This window comes from Rhinolophus ferrumequinum, chromosome 2, assembly GCF_004115265.2.
Source record: "Rhinolophus ferrumequinum isolate MPI-CBG mRhiFer1 chromosome 2, mRhiFer1_v1.p, whole genome shotgun sequence".
Classification (NCBI taxonomy): domain Eukaryota; kingdom Metazoa; phylum Chordata; class Mammalia; order Chiroptera; family Rhinolophidae; genus Rhinolophus; species Rhinolophus ferrumequinum.
Window position 1 is genome coordinate 51,009,033 of NC_046285.1, and position 15,870 is coordinate 51,024,902.

Below are 15,870 nucleotides of genomic sequence, written 5' to 3' on the forward strand. Positions count from 1 at the left end.
ATCTGTAAGTGATCTCTTACTCATCATTCAACGGACATTTCTTGATTGCCTTTCATGTGCTGGGCTCTGTTGAACTCAGAGGGGAAGTGAGGCATGCCACCTGTGGACTGAGACAGTCAAGAGCCCACATGCCCCCTCAGTCTCTTCCATTTTGGTGGTGACTTGTTAAGATAGTGGAACTTTATGATGGCAACAGCCCAGATCCCTAAATCTCCTTAAGGAGAATAGTTATCTTCCTCAAGCTTCGTGTCCACTACAAATAAACCTTTGTTGTGTTAAACCTTTGAGATTTTGGGATATATTTGTTACCAAAGCTTAGGCTAGCCTAATATGGGGTGGTTTTCAGTCATTTGCTGTTCTGACAAGTGCTACTATGAATATTCTTATAATTTGCACATATGCAAGAGTTTCTTGGATTTATATCCAGGAGTAAAATTGCTGAGTGGCAGAATATACAAACAGATGATCAACTTTACAAGCTAATACCAAATTGTTTTCTGAAGTAGTTTAGTAATTTACTCTAATAGTAGTAGAAGTATATTGAGAATTCTCTTTTATCTACATCGTTGCTAACTCTTGATTTTGTTCAGCCTTCTTAATTTTTGCCAATATAGATGGTATCTGTTAATTACCTTAATTTACATTTCCACATTTTCTTACGAAGTTGGGCGTGTTCTCATATTTATTCACTGTTATTAATCTTCTATGAAATGCTTATTTGTGTCATTTGCTCATTATTTATTGGGTTGCTTGTCTTTTACTTATTTCTTCATAAGAATTCTTTATAGATTCTGGATACAATTTTGTCAGTTACTTTTGTGGCAGATATCTCCTGGTTTGTAGCTTGTCTGTATATTCTTTGGTATAGAATGTAGTCATATTTATCAATCTTTTCCTTTAGAGTGCTGTGTCATAAAGATATTCTCCTATGTAAAGATATTCTTCTATATAATCTTCTAAAATTTAGGATTTTTCCTTTCACGTTAAATCTTTAATTCATCTGAAAAGTTTTTTGGTACGATGTAAGGTAAGGATCTTTCTTCACCTGGGTTCCACAGAAGATAGAGCTTGATGCGGAAGACTTATGTGTCATTACATTATTAGGAAGTACATTCCCAGGGAGCAGAAGTGTGAGAAAAGGGGAGTGAAGCATGGAAGGAATGGTAGCCAATATGGAAGTGTAACTGCTTGCTCAATCCCATTGTATTCTCCACCAGGAAGTTACAGAAAGTCAGTCACAGGATCATCCAACACATGATGAGAAAAAGGATCTATCTGATGAGATGGGGTCTAAGTGATCCCATCACCATTGCTCAGAGTTAACTCCCCTGCATTACCAGGCTGTATGCGCGGGTGACACAGTATTTTATGGCAATGTACAGCTCATGCATAAAGTGAGGTTTTGTCATGTTGTGCCTGCATGTGCCACAGCCAATATAGAGCTGGATGCTGGAGGAGCAGCTTGAACACAAGAAAGATGAGGCTGAGAAGCTCAGAAAAGATGCATAATTGGTGTGGTATCTGTTACAAGATCCAATTTTTTAAATAAATTTTCATGTTACGGTGAGTCTCTCCATATTATTATTCTTCAAGAGTGTCTTTGCTATTCCTAGGCCTTTGCTCCTTTATATAGATTTTAGAATTAGCTGTCCAGTTTTTCACAAAACACCTTTGGGATTTTGATTAGGATCACATTGAATCTATAGCTGGAGGAAATTTGGCATCTGTACAATTTTGAGTCTTTAAATTCATGGACATCAGTATCTCCACTTACTTATGTCTTCTAATACATTTTTTCCTTTTATAAAAGTTGTAGGTCCATGGTTCTTAAACTGCCAGGGTATCCTGGGGTGCCCCTCAGCTCAGAGGCGCCACAGGATATTTTACATTTTACAGGGAAACTGTGGTTGACATCGTTTGGATGTCATCGTTTGGATATGGTACGGACTTCTAGCTCTAGGCAGTTTTACAGTTTATTAGCTTGTGATACATTTGATGTCTGTCTTTGTGAAGTAGTTGACTGAGATGAAAGTATGAAAATCAATGTGGAGCAGGAAATGAGGCTGGGCAGGGTATGAGGTTTCAGAGGTTGTGCACTATCTTTATGTTTTTAGGAATATACGTTATTAGAAAATGTGCACCCAGCAGGTGAGTATTTCCATTTGTAAGTGATTAAGAAAGAAATCAAAGTATTTTAATCTCCATTTATGTACATTGCTTTTTCAAATAGTTACTAAGTTTTTAGGACATGAATACTAATGAGTTGTTTGGACCTAACTACTAAATAAATGAAACTGTTAGGAATATCTGTTGGCCTGGGGCACTGGGAGATAATTACTGAGATAGAAAGGGAAGTAAGTATGGGCACTTCTGTCCTAGGAACTCTATATTGTTTATGATATTATAAATGGTATTTTCCCTTTCCCATTTCATTTTGTGTTTATCCTAATAATTTATCATAGTTTTGTTTGTATTTTGTAGGCCGTCCTATCATTTGTAATTAATGACACTTGTTTCTTCTAACATAGGAAAACAATGGAGAAAAAAGTGATAATAAATTCAGATAAAAATTTTCAAACACCTTTTACATCCTGCAGTCTCCCATCCGCACTCATTGTGAGAGTAGTAATTCAGGTATTCCATCTTATAGGGGATTGAATCAAGGGACTAAAAAGATGAGTGATTTTGGCTTTAGTATATAACTTGATTAATTGTTTAGTTGATTAGTAGTTTCTTTGCTTAAACTGGCTAACATTGTTTATTTATTTACAAAACACATTTTGAGTTCTATAACATATATAACACTGCTAGATGCTGTTGGGGAATAAAAAGAGATATAAAATTAGTACTTTCTCACAAAGTAGAGGTCAGTAGAGGAAATTGGATATATATCATAGTAGATGATAGAGACAGTGTCATAATCTGGTTCATGAGTATTTGCGAAATGCATAATACATAGAATAATGTAGAACGTTCCCATTGTGGATGTTGTAATCCCTAAAAATGTAAGAAAAGAAGAAAATGCGAATTTTCATTCACTGCCAATTTACACGTAGTACTGTTCACAGATATTTTGGTCTTCCTTTAGTTTAATTGTGAAACTAAAGATTCATATTTTGTCTTCAAAGTGAAAAATAAAAGGATATTTTTATGGGCAATGGATTGTTAGATTAGGTCTCTGTCATACGTTATTTGTTACAAGCAGTAGTATTCATTCTACTTTTGCTGCGGATTTTATGTAATTTACAAAGTTCCAAAATCAAATATACAAAGCAAGATACAGTGTTAGTGATTATGCTTTTTCTCTTTGTTTCTTGATTAATTTTGCTAGAGGAATTTTACTAGTTTTGTCTGAGGCCCATCTTTTAACTTTATTAGTCTTCCCTATTGAGTAATAATCTTTTCTGTCCAGCAATTTCTGCTTATATCTTAATTATTTCCAGATTTCTTCCTGTTTTCTTTGGGTTTATTTTTGTTTTGCTTCTTAAGTTAGATGCTTCACCCAGTGATTTTTAGTTTGTTTGTTTTTTTTAGGTAAAAATTTAGAATTGTAAATGTCCATACATGCTTTAATCACATCCTATAAGTTTTTTGTGGTGATATATGGATAACATAAAATTTACCATTTAAACCATTTTTAGGTGTACAATTCATTGGCATTAAGTACATTCACAGTGTTTAGCAAGCATTACCATTACCCATTTCTAAAACTCTTTCATCATCCGAAACAGAAACTCTGCACCCATTCAACAATAACTCCCCATTTCACCTCCACTCCCAGGCCATGACCACCTCTATCCTACTTTCTGAATTTGACCGCTCTAGGTACCTCACATAAGTGAAATTATACAATATTGGTCTTTGTGTCTGGCTTATTTTACTTAATGTTTTCAAAGTACATCCTTGTTAGAGCATGTATCAAATTTCACCCCTTTTAAAAATTGAATAGTATTCTACAGTATATATATACTGTATATACCGCTTTTTGTTTATCTGGTCCTGCAAGTTTTTGATACATAGTTTTTTCATTCTCATTTGATTCTAAGTATTTTCTAGATTCTATTATATCTTTTCTTAACCACACGTTTTTGTTTTTAGAGGTCTTTTAAAATTTCCAAACTTACTGAGTTTTTCCTAGTTGTCTTTTTGTTACTGATTTTTAACATCATTGATCTTGGTTTAGAGTATAGAGTGATTCCAGTCTTTTGAAAATTTCTTTGTTTCACAATGTTTTTATTTCAGCCTTATTTTTGAAAGAGTTTTGTTGAGTCTGCAATTTATGTTGGCAGCTTTTTCTCTCAATACACTGAGGATATTCCCATGTCTCCTTGCTGTCATTGTTGGTATCAGAGGTAAGCTGAAGGTCCAACTGCCATCTCTGTAAAGTTTGCCCTTTTTTCTCCTTTGGCTGATTTTAAGAACTTTTTAATCTTTGATGTTCTTAATTTCACTGTGATGTATCTTCACTTTGAGGTGCATAGATTACTTTTTATCCTGCTTCGTTAAGTTTCTTAAATTTGTGGATTTGTGTCTTTCCCCAGTTGTAGAAATTTCTCAGCTATTAATTTATTTGGTAAGCCATTCTATTATCTCCTTCTGGAACTCCAAATAGATGTAACTTAGACCATCCAATCTACTCATTTTACCTCTCTTTTCATATTTCCTCTTTGTCTTTCTCTGCTGCATTGTAGTTAGTTTCTTCAGATACATCTCCCACTTCACTAATTCTCTCTTCTACCGAGTCTGCACTACATTTTGCTTCAAATATTGGGTTTTAATTTTCAGGGGTTTTTTTCTTATTGAAAGTTCTGCATGGCTGTTTTTCATATTTGCTTTTTTTCCTGCCTGTTTTTTTTTTTCTTTCTTTCAAGCTTCTTATACATATTCTGTGTCAGATCATTGCACATCTATTTCACCAGTCTGTTTTGGCTAGTTCTCAATCATGGTGCCTTGTTTGTTTTCTGAATTTTCAATACGAGATGTTCCTTTTGCTCGGAATTTTATCTTTGGGTATTATTTGAGACCTATGTTGAAGTTGTTTTCTCACAGGCAGGCTTTGTATTTGATTCTGTCATTCACCAGGGAGTGCTACCACATTCAGTTAAACCTGTTTGGGACTTTTTGGGACTCAGAGGTGGAATGAATTCAGACCATAAATGTGCATTTTGTTGTTAGAATTTCTCAGAGATTCCTCTCCCCCACCCCACCTCTTGGTATCACTGGGCTTAAAATACTTAAGGTTTTCCTGATCCCTTCTGCCCACAGGGATTTATTCCTGATTTATTGTTATATAGATTATAGCCTTTTTGGGTCCTAGACTTATGTGGAAGGGATTCCTGTTAGATTTTTCAACTTAGTCAGACTCTGGATTTTTTCACCTGTCCCCTGTGACAGCTATCAAAGTATCAGTGGAAGTTTATGGTCTCCAGAGCTTAGTCAAAAATCCCTCAAGAATAACTGGATTAGTAAATCACTTACTCTCTTATTCCTGGTTTCACTTTGCTTTGGGGGCACTATGGAAACATTCCTTTTATCTTAACTAGCTTACCCATGCATTTCTAAAGATTTGATGTTATCCAGGCCTTTATTTATTTGAGTCTGAATCAGAGTTTCTTTTCATTTTTCTTAATTCTTTACCAGTGCCCCAATTTTTGTTTTCTACATCTCTTCCCTGCTTTTCATTTTTCCTTTCTGGTTTTGCTACTAATAGGCCTAATGTGGGCATTGCCACCAAATGAAAACACTCCTTTCGTTCTAATTTGTGAATTTTTCCATTCATAGTGTGCATTGTCTACTTAAGGTGATTTGGGATATTTTTATTGGTGCTTTTGCACTCAAAGGCATTTGAAGGTTTTTTGAAGGGGGAGAGGGATAAAAGGCCAGTTGTGTTGGGGCTCTTATAGCTTATTGAGAGATTGTTAGATGTTTTATCAAATAGTGTTACATTATTACATTCATAAGGCATTGAACGTTAAGGTCCATTTGTTATTTATATAAAATATAAGTACAAATATAAAGCAAAACTGTGCTTTTAAATCATCGTGTTTTTTAATAGTATATGGTTTTGTACTTAGAGCACCATAGTTGGTCTGAGTAGATTATAATAAATTTAGTAATTTCTACTAGTTGGACTGATTGGTTCCAAACACCACTCCTTCTTTTTTTTTTCTGTTGTATATTTAGCTTCCCCTGGTCTCCTTCAGTAGACAATTGAGGAATTGTTTGTCGTTGAGTCCTGTCACAATTAAACAATGGGCCTGTTAGAAGAGTACAGTGTGTTTTGGGCACGCTTTTTGTTTCGCCTACTTGTTTTTCACTGAAAAGTAGAAAAAGTAACAAGTGTTTGAACAGATTTGGAGAGAGGCAGTACTTATCATTTGCACTTTTTTAATATAACATTTTTTGAGTAATGATGGAGCAAAACATAGGTAAATCAGTATTTTATCATGAATTGTTTTTATATTCTTTATTGTTTCTGGCTAAAATATAAAATGTAAGGAACCTTGTCACATCCTCATTTGGCACTTTTTAGGCAGTTGACAATGTCAGTAGAAGCAATACACAAAAAAATTACACTGCTTTATAGAAAAGGGTTGAAGACTAAGGCCATGAATTACTTGTTAGGAGAAAACTATAAATCTTTCCAAAGGTATTTTTATTCATATAAGGTAGTCGATATGTTGTCTAGTGAAATGTTCTTTGATAAGAGAACTAATAAATTCAGGAAGAATAATATTTCATATGGGCACAGAGTGTGTACCATAAATAAGTAAACATTACTGTTTAATACATGGAAGGATCTATCCATGTTCAACATTATAGGAGGTAATACAATAGTATAGTACTAGTAGTAGTAGTAGTAGCAGCACAATCCCTGCCTTTAAATTGCTTGAAGTCTTGGGTAGGAGAAACACCTGAAATTTTAATGACGCACAGTTATAATTCCAAATGCCAAAGAATCGCCCAGTATATTAACATAATTAAGAAAAAAAGCATGTGAATTGTTAGTAAACTTGAATTCTGGTCTTAGTTTTGTTAGTAATGATATTTGTATGACTTTAGGCAAATCACTTACTTTTTGGAGAGTCATTTCCTTTACATATAAAATAAGGAAGATGGACCAGATAAGTTCTAATCCTTTCCAACTTTAGTACGCTCTGAATTTATTTTCCTGTATAACTTGCATTCAGAGGACAGGAGGGGTCATTTTAAGCAGGGATAGATAGACAAGAATGACCTTGCATAGGGAATAATTGTTACTGAGCATTGAGAGATTTGGTTGGATAAAGAAAAGGATGAAGAAAATTTGAGAATGGAGAAATATATTCACAAAGATAACGTATGCTAGGAAAGTCTTTGGTATAATTGGGGAACATGATGCGTAGGCTTTATCTGGTGCATTCATATGAGATCAGGTTGATTCAGTAGTAAATAGCTCTAAATGCCAGAGTTTAGTCCTCAGTCTGTTGTTTATGAGTAGCTGTGCATTTAACCAATTCTAACTTCTTTCTCTAAACAAAAACTGAAGGCATAGAAGCTCTTTAGGAAGCCAGTTAGAGCTTCTAAGCTCTTCTGGACAATAGGTAAAGGAGACAGAGACTAGTTAGAGAAGCCCTGAGATGAAGAGATCAAGTCCTCAGCTAAGCTGGTGATAGTCATCCGTGTTGTACGGAAGGTCGTGCTTACATTTATTAAGATCTAATCACTTATGAGGCATATCACTTAGAATTGTTGCTATTATGTTTGTCATCCTGAGTGATTTCATTAGGGACATGTGTGACTCGGGTTAGTATTAAATTTGGGTTTTGTTTTCAGCATGTGTTGCCCACAGAGTACGTTGTGTTAATTGGGATTTCCTTGAGACACAGCTAATTCAATTTGATAATGTACAGTCACCGAGAGGAGAGTTCTGAAACAGACAGTGTATTTATTCCTCTTTAGTTCTATTGGACTGAATTTCTGCAGAAAATAAAAAGTTACTGCACAATCTATGAAAATAGAGCAGTAAAGAATTTGTTTTGGATAACCAAAGTATATAAGGAAGAGCTGTGTTCTGAAAGTTGCTGTTTAATGTCATTTACTTAGACTTTGATGGTGTTTTTCATATAAATAGCAATTAGTTTCTCTGCCAAACCCACAGAAGCTTACTGATTTTTCTTACAAAAAACAATATAATAAATACCATTGCACATGTTGAAGATTTGATTAGATTTTTGTGCCTTAGCTTGGATATCTAGCCGTACCTTATGCCATCTTAAAAATGTGTTCTATAGCATATAGGGTGAAGTAAATATGGGCCTTTTGCCACCGCAATAAAACATCACAAAGAATTACGGGTATGAGGGTGAGGTATAGAGCTGGGATACACTTTCTAGCAGTAATTCTCAAAGTGTGGTCTCTGGTACCTTTGGGGTCCGTGAGGTCAAAACCTATTTTCATAAGACATTCTTTGCTTTTTACACTGTGTTGACATTTGCATTGATGCAAAAGAAGCGGTGGGTTAAACTGCCTGTACTTTAATACAAATGACAGCAATGGATATAGGGTTGTAGCTTTTTTAAAAAGTTAGGTTCACTTAAGGATGTACTTGATGAAAGAATGAAATTGTTAATCTTTTTATATCTCTACTTTTGAGTTCACTTTTAAAGTTTTTATATAGCAAAAGGAAAAGTACTCTTAAGGCCCTTATTAAGTATATCAGTGGTTGTCTTGCAGAAAGCCATTTATATGATTGAACTAAGTTTAATACCGCCTTTTTTTCATGGAATACCATTTTTATTTGAAAGAACAACTGGCCTACGACTCTGGTTGCTCTTGAAAATGAATGAAGTGACAGGATGGTTGCAATTGTTAAAATTTAAGCTTACAAGTGAAAATTAGAATTTTAGAAAACCTCTATCACTTTTTTGAGTTTGACAGTTTCCCAATGCTTAGACTTTTCTGATGAGATCAGTGGTGAATGAATGTGATTTTATTTTTATTGTATAATAAGATGTGAAAACATGTGGAATGTCTTCATAATTCACTGAACCAATGTTTTCCAAATAATCAATTTCTCATAAAAGATCGATTTAAAGTGCAAGAGAAATCAATGGGTTTAATGTAACTAAGTGCAAAAAATCTGTTACTGTGGTTTCAGATTCCATAATAACTTTTAGGAAGGTTGAGTTTGGAATAATATCAGAGGAATATCCACAATTATCTGAAAGCTATTAAAATACTTTCTTCTTCAGCTATGTATTTATGTAGACCAGATTTTCTTCATATACTTCAACCAAAACATAGTACCGTAGATTGAATACAGAAACGGATATGAAAATCCAGCTGTCTGCTACTAAGCCAGACAAGTGAAAGAGTTGCAGAAATGTAAAATAATGCCACTCTTCTCAAATTTATTGTTTTGTTATTTTGTGTGTTATTTATATTAACATGTAATGGGTTTATTTTTTAATGAAATAACTTGTTTAATTTCTTGTAGTAAATATAGACAGATGTGATGTAACTCATATAAACAATTATTTGGGATCCTCAAAAACTCATATTTTTAAGAGTGTAAAGGAGTCTTGAGGCCAAAATGTTATGAGAACTGCTACTTTGAAGTCTTTTAATATGCATGTGTTGAGCTCAGATACTGATAAAGGGCATGCATGACCTAACTTTAATGAGTGTGTGTTGGTCTTTTCCACTCTTAGATTATGAACTCTTAGAAAAGAACTAGGTCTTCTTTTATTTTCTCCAAATTCTATCATAGAATAGCAATAGCAGCAACATTCAATCTTTATTAACTCATTTAGTCTTTATTTTATGCAGTAAATATAATTAATTTTTAAATTGAGATATGATTCACCTAGCTGAACTTTACCTTTTTAAAGTGTGCTATTCAGTGAGTGGTTTTAATACGTTCACAGGGTTGCACAACCAGTACTGATGTCTAATTCCAGAACATTTTCATTCCCCCAAAAGAAACTACACCCATTAGCAGTCACATCCCATTCCTCTCACCCCCTAGCAATCACTAATCTCCTTTCTCTATGGACTGTGGATGTTTCATATAAATGGAACCATAGAATATGTGGTCCTTTTTTGTGTCTGGCTTTTTTCACTTAGTTTTCAAGATTCATTCATGTTGTAGTATGTATCAGTACTTAATTCTTTTTTATGGCTGAATAACGTTCCATTATACGGATATACCATGCTTTGTCTATCTGTTCACAAAGGAATGGGTATTTTAGTTATTTCCATCTTTTGCATAGTAAGAGTAATGCTGCTATGAACATTTGTATACAAGTTTTTGTGTGGACATGTGTTTCAGTTCTCTTAAGTGTATACTGGGAGTAGAATTGCCAGCTCATATGGTAGGTAACTTTATTTTTGAATAATTTTAGATTTGCAGAGAAGTTGCAAAGAGAGATTTCCTGTATGGCTGTCACCCATCTTCCCTTAATGTTGACATTACATAAACCATAAAATATATGTCAAAACAAAGAAGCAAACATTAGTACATTACTATTAACTAAACTAAATTCTAGATTGTATTTGGATTTCACCAGGTTTTCCACTAAACATCCTTTTTCTGTTCTAGGATACCACATTGTCACGTCTCCTTAGATGCCTCTGTTCTGTGACATCTTCTCAGTCTTTGTTTTTCATGTCCTTGACGTTTTTGAGGAATACTGGTCAGGAATTTTGTAGAACTCAGTTTGGGTTTGTCTGATGTTTTTCCATGATTAGACTGGGTATGGAAAGAATACCACTTTAGGTGAAGTGCGCTTCTCGCATTAGATCAGGGGGTCAGTGATACAACATGACGTGTCACTGGTGATGTTAACCTCAACCACTTGATCTGTGCAGTTGTGATGAAGTAAGGGCTTCTCTGGAAAGTAACCTCACAGGGCGATCTGATCGTAAATTCCTAACTGGGCAGGTCATGCAGGTAACTTTTTAGTAAAAGGTTTATCTTTGCCTGAAGCAAGGCCTGTCCATTGTTTTTGTGCATCAAGGTTAACACACCTTTGAAAATAAAAACTGTAACCACCCCCAAGAGAGCACAGACTCTTTATCCTGTGACCCCATCCCCAGGTTGCTTCTTCCCACCTTCATGTGATCTTACTTATGTTCCCTGCGTAACCTTAAATGCATCAAAGAAACTGCAAACTTATTCTCTGAAGCATTTATCTCAGTCTGTTGAGATCTTGCTTCCAGGTGTATTCTCTTTTTGGCTCAAATACATTTTTAAAAAAATCCTCTACAGGTTTGGACATTTCTTATGTTGACACAATGTTTGTCAGATTTTTCCACTGCGAAGTTATTTTTCCCTTTCCATATTCTTTGGAAATGAGTCATTAAGTCCAGCCTACACTCAAGTGTGGAGGGAAATTAAGCTTTTAACTCCTAGATGGGGGTGTATCTACATACATTATTTGGAATACATTTGTAAGGAAGATTTGTCCTCCCTCCATTTTATTTATTCATTTATTTGTATCAATATAAATTATGTATTTGTTTTATACTTTGGGTTATAATCTAATACTGCTTTATTAAAGTTTTTGCTCAAATCATTCCAGCCTTGGCTTTTTGGAACTCTCTCCTGTCTCCCTTGACATGCCTTATCCTTTTTAAGTACCTCCTTACCTTCTGATGCTGTAAGATGCTCTGGGTCCTGTCCCAGGCCCAGAACCATCCATTTCTCCAAGGAGCCCCTCCTGAGGCAGTTAAGTAAATGGCCCAAGTCACGCACTTGAGTAAATGGTGGAACCAGGGTTTCAGACAAAGCAATCTGATTTCACAAACTCACCCTCTTACCACAATACGGGGCACCATGAAGCTGAAGGTACATTGACAGTTTCTAGTCATGTTCCATCTATAAGCCAGCCTTAACGATAGAATTTGTAGTCAGTTTACACTGTATTATATTGTATTATCTAATTACTGTATCCTATTTTATATTGATTTTTTTAAACCACAACCGTGACAATTACAATTAACTTAAAATGAGTTACTAGCACGCTTTGTTAGGTGCAACATGGAGGTGACTAGTGGAACCGATGAGCCGGTTTCCGGGGAACTGGTGTCAGTGGCACATGCTCTTTGTCTCCCAGCTGAGGCTTCTGGCGACGATCCTGATATCGCCGGAAGATCCTGAGATGGCTCGGCATGCAAGCCATGCAGCATGCCAACGTCTACCACAAGCTGATTTCATCAGTTGACCCCCAGTTCCTGAAACTCACCAAAGTGGATGACCAAATCTAGTCTGAATTTCGGGAAAAATTTTGAAAAACTCAGGAAAGGTGTATTGGATGCAGAAGAGCTCAAATCAGTGTCAGCTAAAGAGAAGTGGAGGCCATTCTGTTTGAAGTTTCACGGGGTTGTAGAAAACCAATTATGGTGCTTTGCTGCGACTGGATTGTACTCAGGGCTACACTGAGGAAAGCACCATCTTTGCCCCCCAGGATACAATTTTTTGCCATTGAGATTGCCCAGAACCGGGAAGGCCTTAACAAAGTAGTTTACACCAGTGTTCAGGACAAAGAAAAAGAGAAAGCCGACAGTGGAGAAGAGAAAGGAGCTAACAGGAGAAAAAGAAAACTGACAACGGAGGAAGTGGTTTAAACACTATTAGTGAGGTCATAGTTGATTGTTTCTTGGTATATGCTTTCTTGGTTCTCTCCACCGGGCAAGTAAGAAATTTTGAAAATAAATTTCTTTTGGTTCTTAAAAAAAAAAAAAAAATTTAGTTATTAGTCACAGATAATGACTTAATATTTTGATGCATTTCCTTCTATATGTGCATGCAAATGCATTTTGAAATTTTGTTATGTTCTGTTTTTTTAATTTAATATGCATAAATATGGAGCACTCACAGTGTAACTAAAATCTGATCCTGCTGATTCTGTTGTCACTGTGATTAAGATGAAAGTGAGCTGCTCCAGGGTTAATCTGTTTTGCCTGAACGTTATGGTCACAAGAGAAAAACATCTATCTTGATTTATCAATTCATCAAATAATCCTCAAAATATTGTTACTAAGCCTTATCTTTCTTTCATTTGTAGCAATAAGTATCTTCTGGTAATACATACCTGACAGCTCACACTTAAGAACATCCAATCACATCCTGCTTGCATCCCAGCCCAAAACAAAACACACTCCACATGTTGTGACCAGCTGGTTTGGAAGAGTCATCTGCCTATATCTGTTACTTGCATTACCTTCTTAGAGCTCACCCCCATTTCTTCCTTTGACCACCAATAGTTTAACTTCATTTCAGGCAGTCTTTCTCACACACAGATATAAATCCTTTTTTACTCCTTTCTCACAGCCCTTCTCTAGTTAGTTATTCCCAGAAATGTGTACTTCCCCCCTTTATCTTCTCTTATTCACCCTCTTTTGTAGGCTGAAAAATAACTCATTATGGCAGATAAAATATACAGTATTGCTAGTGACATACTCCTGTCAAAGAAAAAAGCTGTAAGATTTGGAGTAGAATTAGGTATAATAATCTTTTCATCCCTCAGTTCTCAAATTATACCTACGTTTCTCCCAGTACTAACATTCAAACTAAATAAAAAATAAAATAATTTAAATTTTATGTAAATACAGTTGGCGTTCTTTTCATTGTACATATACAAGGTTTTGTTTACTTACATGTATTAATTAACTTTATTATAAATCAGGATCTAATTATCAGTCAAACCTTGTTTAGTGGGGAAATGTGTTGTTTCCTGGAATAGTTTTGTAACAGACCTCATCTGTAAATTTGGCATCCCTGCCCCTCACATATTGATCTTAAATGTGTGTAATCCACTTTTTAAGAAACATAAGATATATGTGTATGCATATGTTACAAGGTTAAAGTTTCCACTGAATTAGCCACGTGGATAAGAGGGGTTATTTGACCACCTGGAAAGGGCATCACAGGGTGACAGAACCTTGGGACATGGCCATATTCTGATTTTTAGCCAAGCTCAGAATTTACTTTTGTCAGTGTTCCCAGATAGATCGAATTCTATGGCATTGTCTGCAAAACGTATGTAGTTAGATTTTCATATACAGCAAATATTGCACCAGTGGCACATTCTCATCCTTTAGGAAAGTTTATATGACGGCTAAGTTGTGATCACAAGCTAGTGAGCATGGAATTAGATATGGGGGTGGGAGTTGGTTTATATATTTAATAACGAATGTCCTGCCTCTGCCGTGGAAATGGAGACCTATCAGAGTCATGTCCTTTGATTGGCTGGTTAGGACATAAGTTGTCCTCTTTGGAATTCTTTTTTTAAGATGCCATGTTGTCTGTGTTTTCATTGGAACATTTACTATTAGAGTCAATTAATTAGGTGAATATCTTTTGATATGTTCATATCATCATGCTTTCCCAAAACTACCAAAGTCGTCTTAACTAGATACGGCTTTTCAGACATTCCCTCAAGTAACCATTTACTAACTTTGTTAGAGGAGATTGCCTATATTGATGACCAATTTCTTCTCTTACTCGTTGAATTTTACAAATTTTGCAAATTTCACTCAGAATGTATAACATTTTTAAATTCATTGTTGGGGAGGGGATTATTACTGTTTTGTGCTTGTCCATACAGTTTTTTTTACCTTGTTATTAACTGTTATGTTTTTGTCTATTTCAGGCCGTATTCATAATTCTGAATCATGTCTGATAACGGAGAACTGGAAGACAAGCCTCCGGCACCTCCTGTGAGAATGAGCAGTACCATTTTTAGCACTGGAGGCAAAGACCCTTTGTCAGCTAATCACAGTTTGAAACCTTTGCCCTCTGTTCCAGAGGAAAAAAAGCCCAGGAATAAAATCATCTCTATATTCTCAGGCACAGAGAAAGGTAAATAGCTATGGTGGTTTCAAGAGTCTTGGTTATTATTTTGTTACCTATTTTGATACCTTTTTAAAGTATAATTAGTTGATGTTTTATGGTGAGAAACAACAGATCCAAGAAAACAATTGATGGTGGTATATAGGCACTATTAGAAAGGCTAGTTTATTTTAAACTGTGATAGAAGAGAATAAAACTAAGGTTGTTGTTGTTCAGCCTACTTGTTACATCCAGTGAATTTCTATACTCCTTCATTTTCAGAGATTTGGGACATAGTTATGGCTTCCCAACATTAAAGAGATTTGTGATATTTGAGAAAGACCTACTATTATCAGGATGGTGATACACAGTCTACAGTCCCCTGTCTGAAATCCCTGGAGCCAACAGGGTTTTCGAATTAAGAGCTTTTCTGATTTTTGAGTAGTTAGTAATACTGCCTTTTTATCGTGTATTCTGTAATGCCCTGAGAAGCATCTGAGGCGGCACGCAACAATCAGCATGTTAGCCTATCTTTCACAAACACGAGTCTAGTGCAGGGTTTCTCAAACTCAGTATGATTTCACATCGTGAAAGAGTTGTTTCATGAAACTTTCGTTTGTACAGGCATACCTTGTTTTATTGTGCTTTCCAGATACTACATTTTTTTACAAATTGAAGGTTTGTGGCAACCCTGCATCACGTATTTCTGTCGGCACCGTTTTTCTAACAGCATTTGTTCACTTTGTGTCTGTGTCACATTTTGGTAATTCTCGCAATATTTCAAACTCTTTCTTATTTTAACAATAATTAATAATAAAAATATTTAAGGATCGCAAAAAGAAATAGTAACTTAATAATGGTCTGTGCACAACTTATTACCAGCTTCTCTAAAAGCATATTTAATGTAACACATTTTAAAGAGTTGTTGTATAATAATAGCATTGTATAGTTTCTTTTTTTTAATTAAAAATAACTTTTTTTCAATTGTAGTTGACATTCAGTATTATTTTATATTAGTTTCAGGTGTACTGCGTAGTGGTTAGACATTTATATAA

The 15,870-nt window shown here is 35.1% G+C and overlaps 1 protein-coding gene and 1 pseudogene across 2 annotated transcripts in view; both read left to right on the forward strand.

Annotated features, from left to right (window-relative positions):
• The window catches only part of PAK2 (p21 (RAC1) activated kinase 2), a 72,306-nt gene that overhangs the window by 19,515 nt on the left and 36,921 nt on the right, over positions 1 to 15,870 (forward strand). For both annotated transcript variants that reach the window (XM_033129672.1, XM_033129671.1), the window contains one exon: positions 14,637 to 14,845. In XM_033129672.1, coding sequence (XP_032985563.1) covers positions 14,659 to 14,845 — 187 coding nt within the window. In that variant the 5' untranslated portion in view covers positions 14,637 to 14,658. The remainder of the gene's footprint in view (positions 1 to 14,636; positions 14,846 to 15,870) is intronic.
• Positions 11,516 to 12,609, forward strand: LOC117032743 (protein PBDC1-like; annotated as a pseudogene).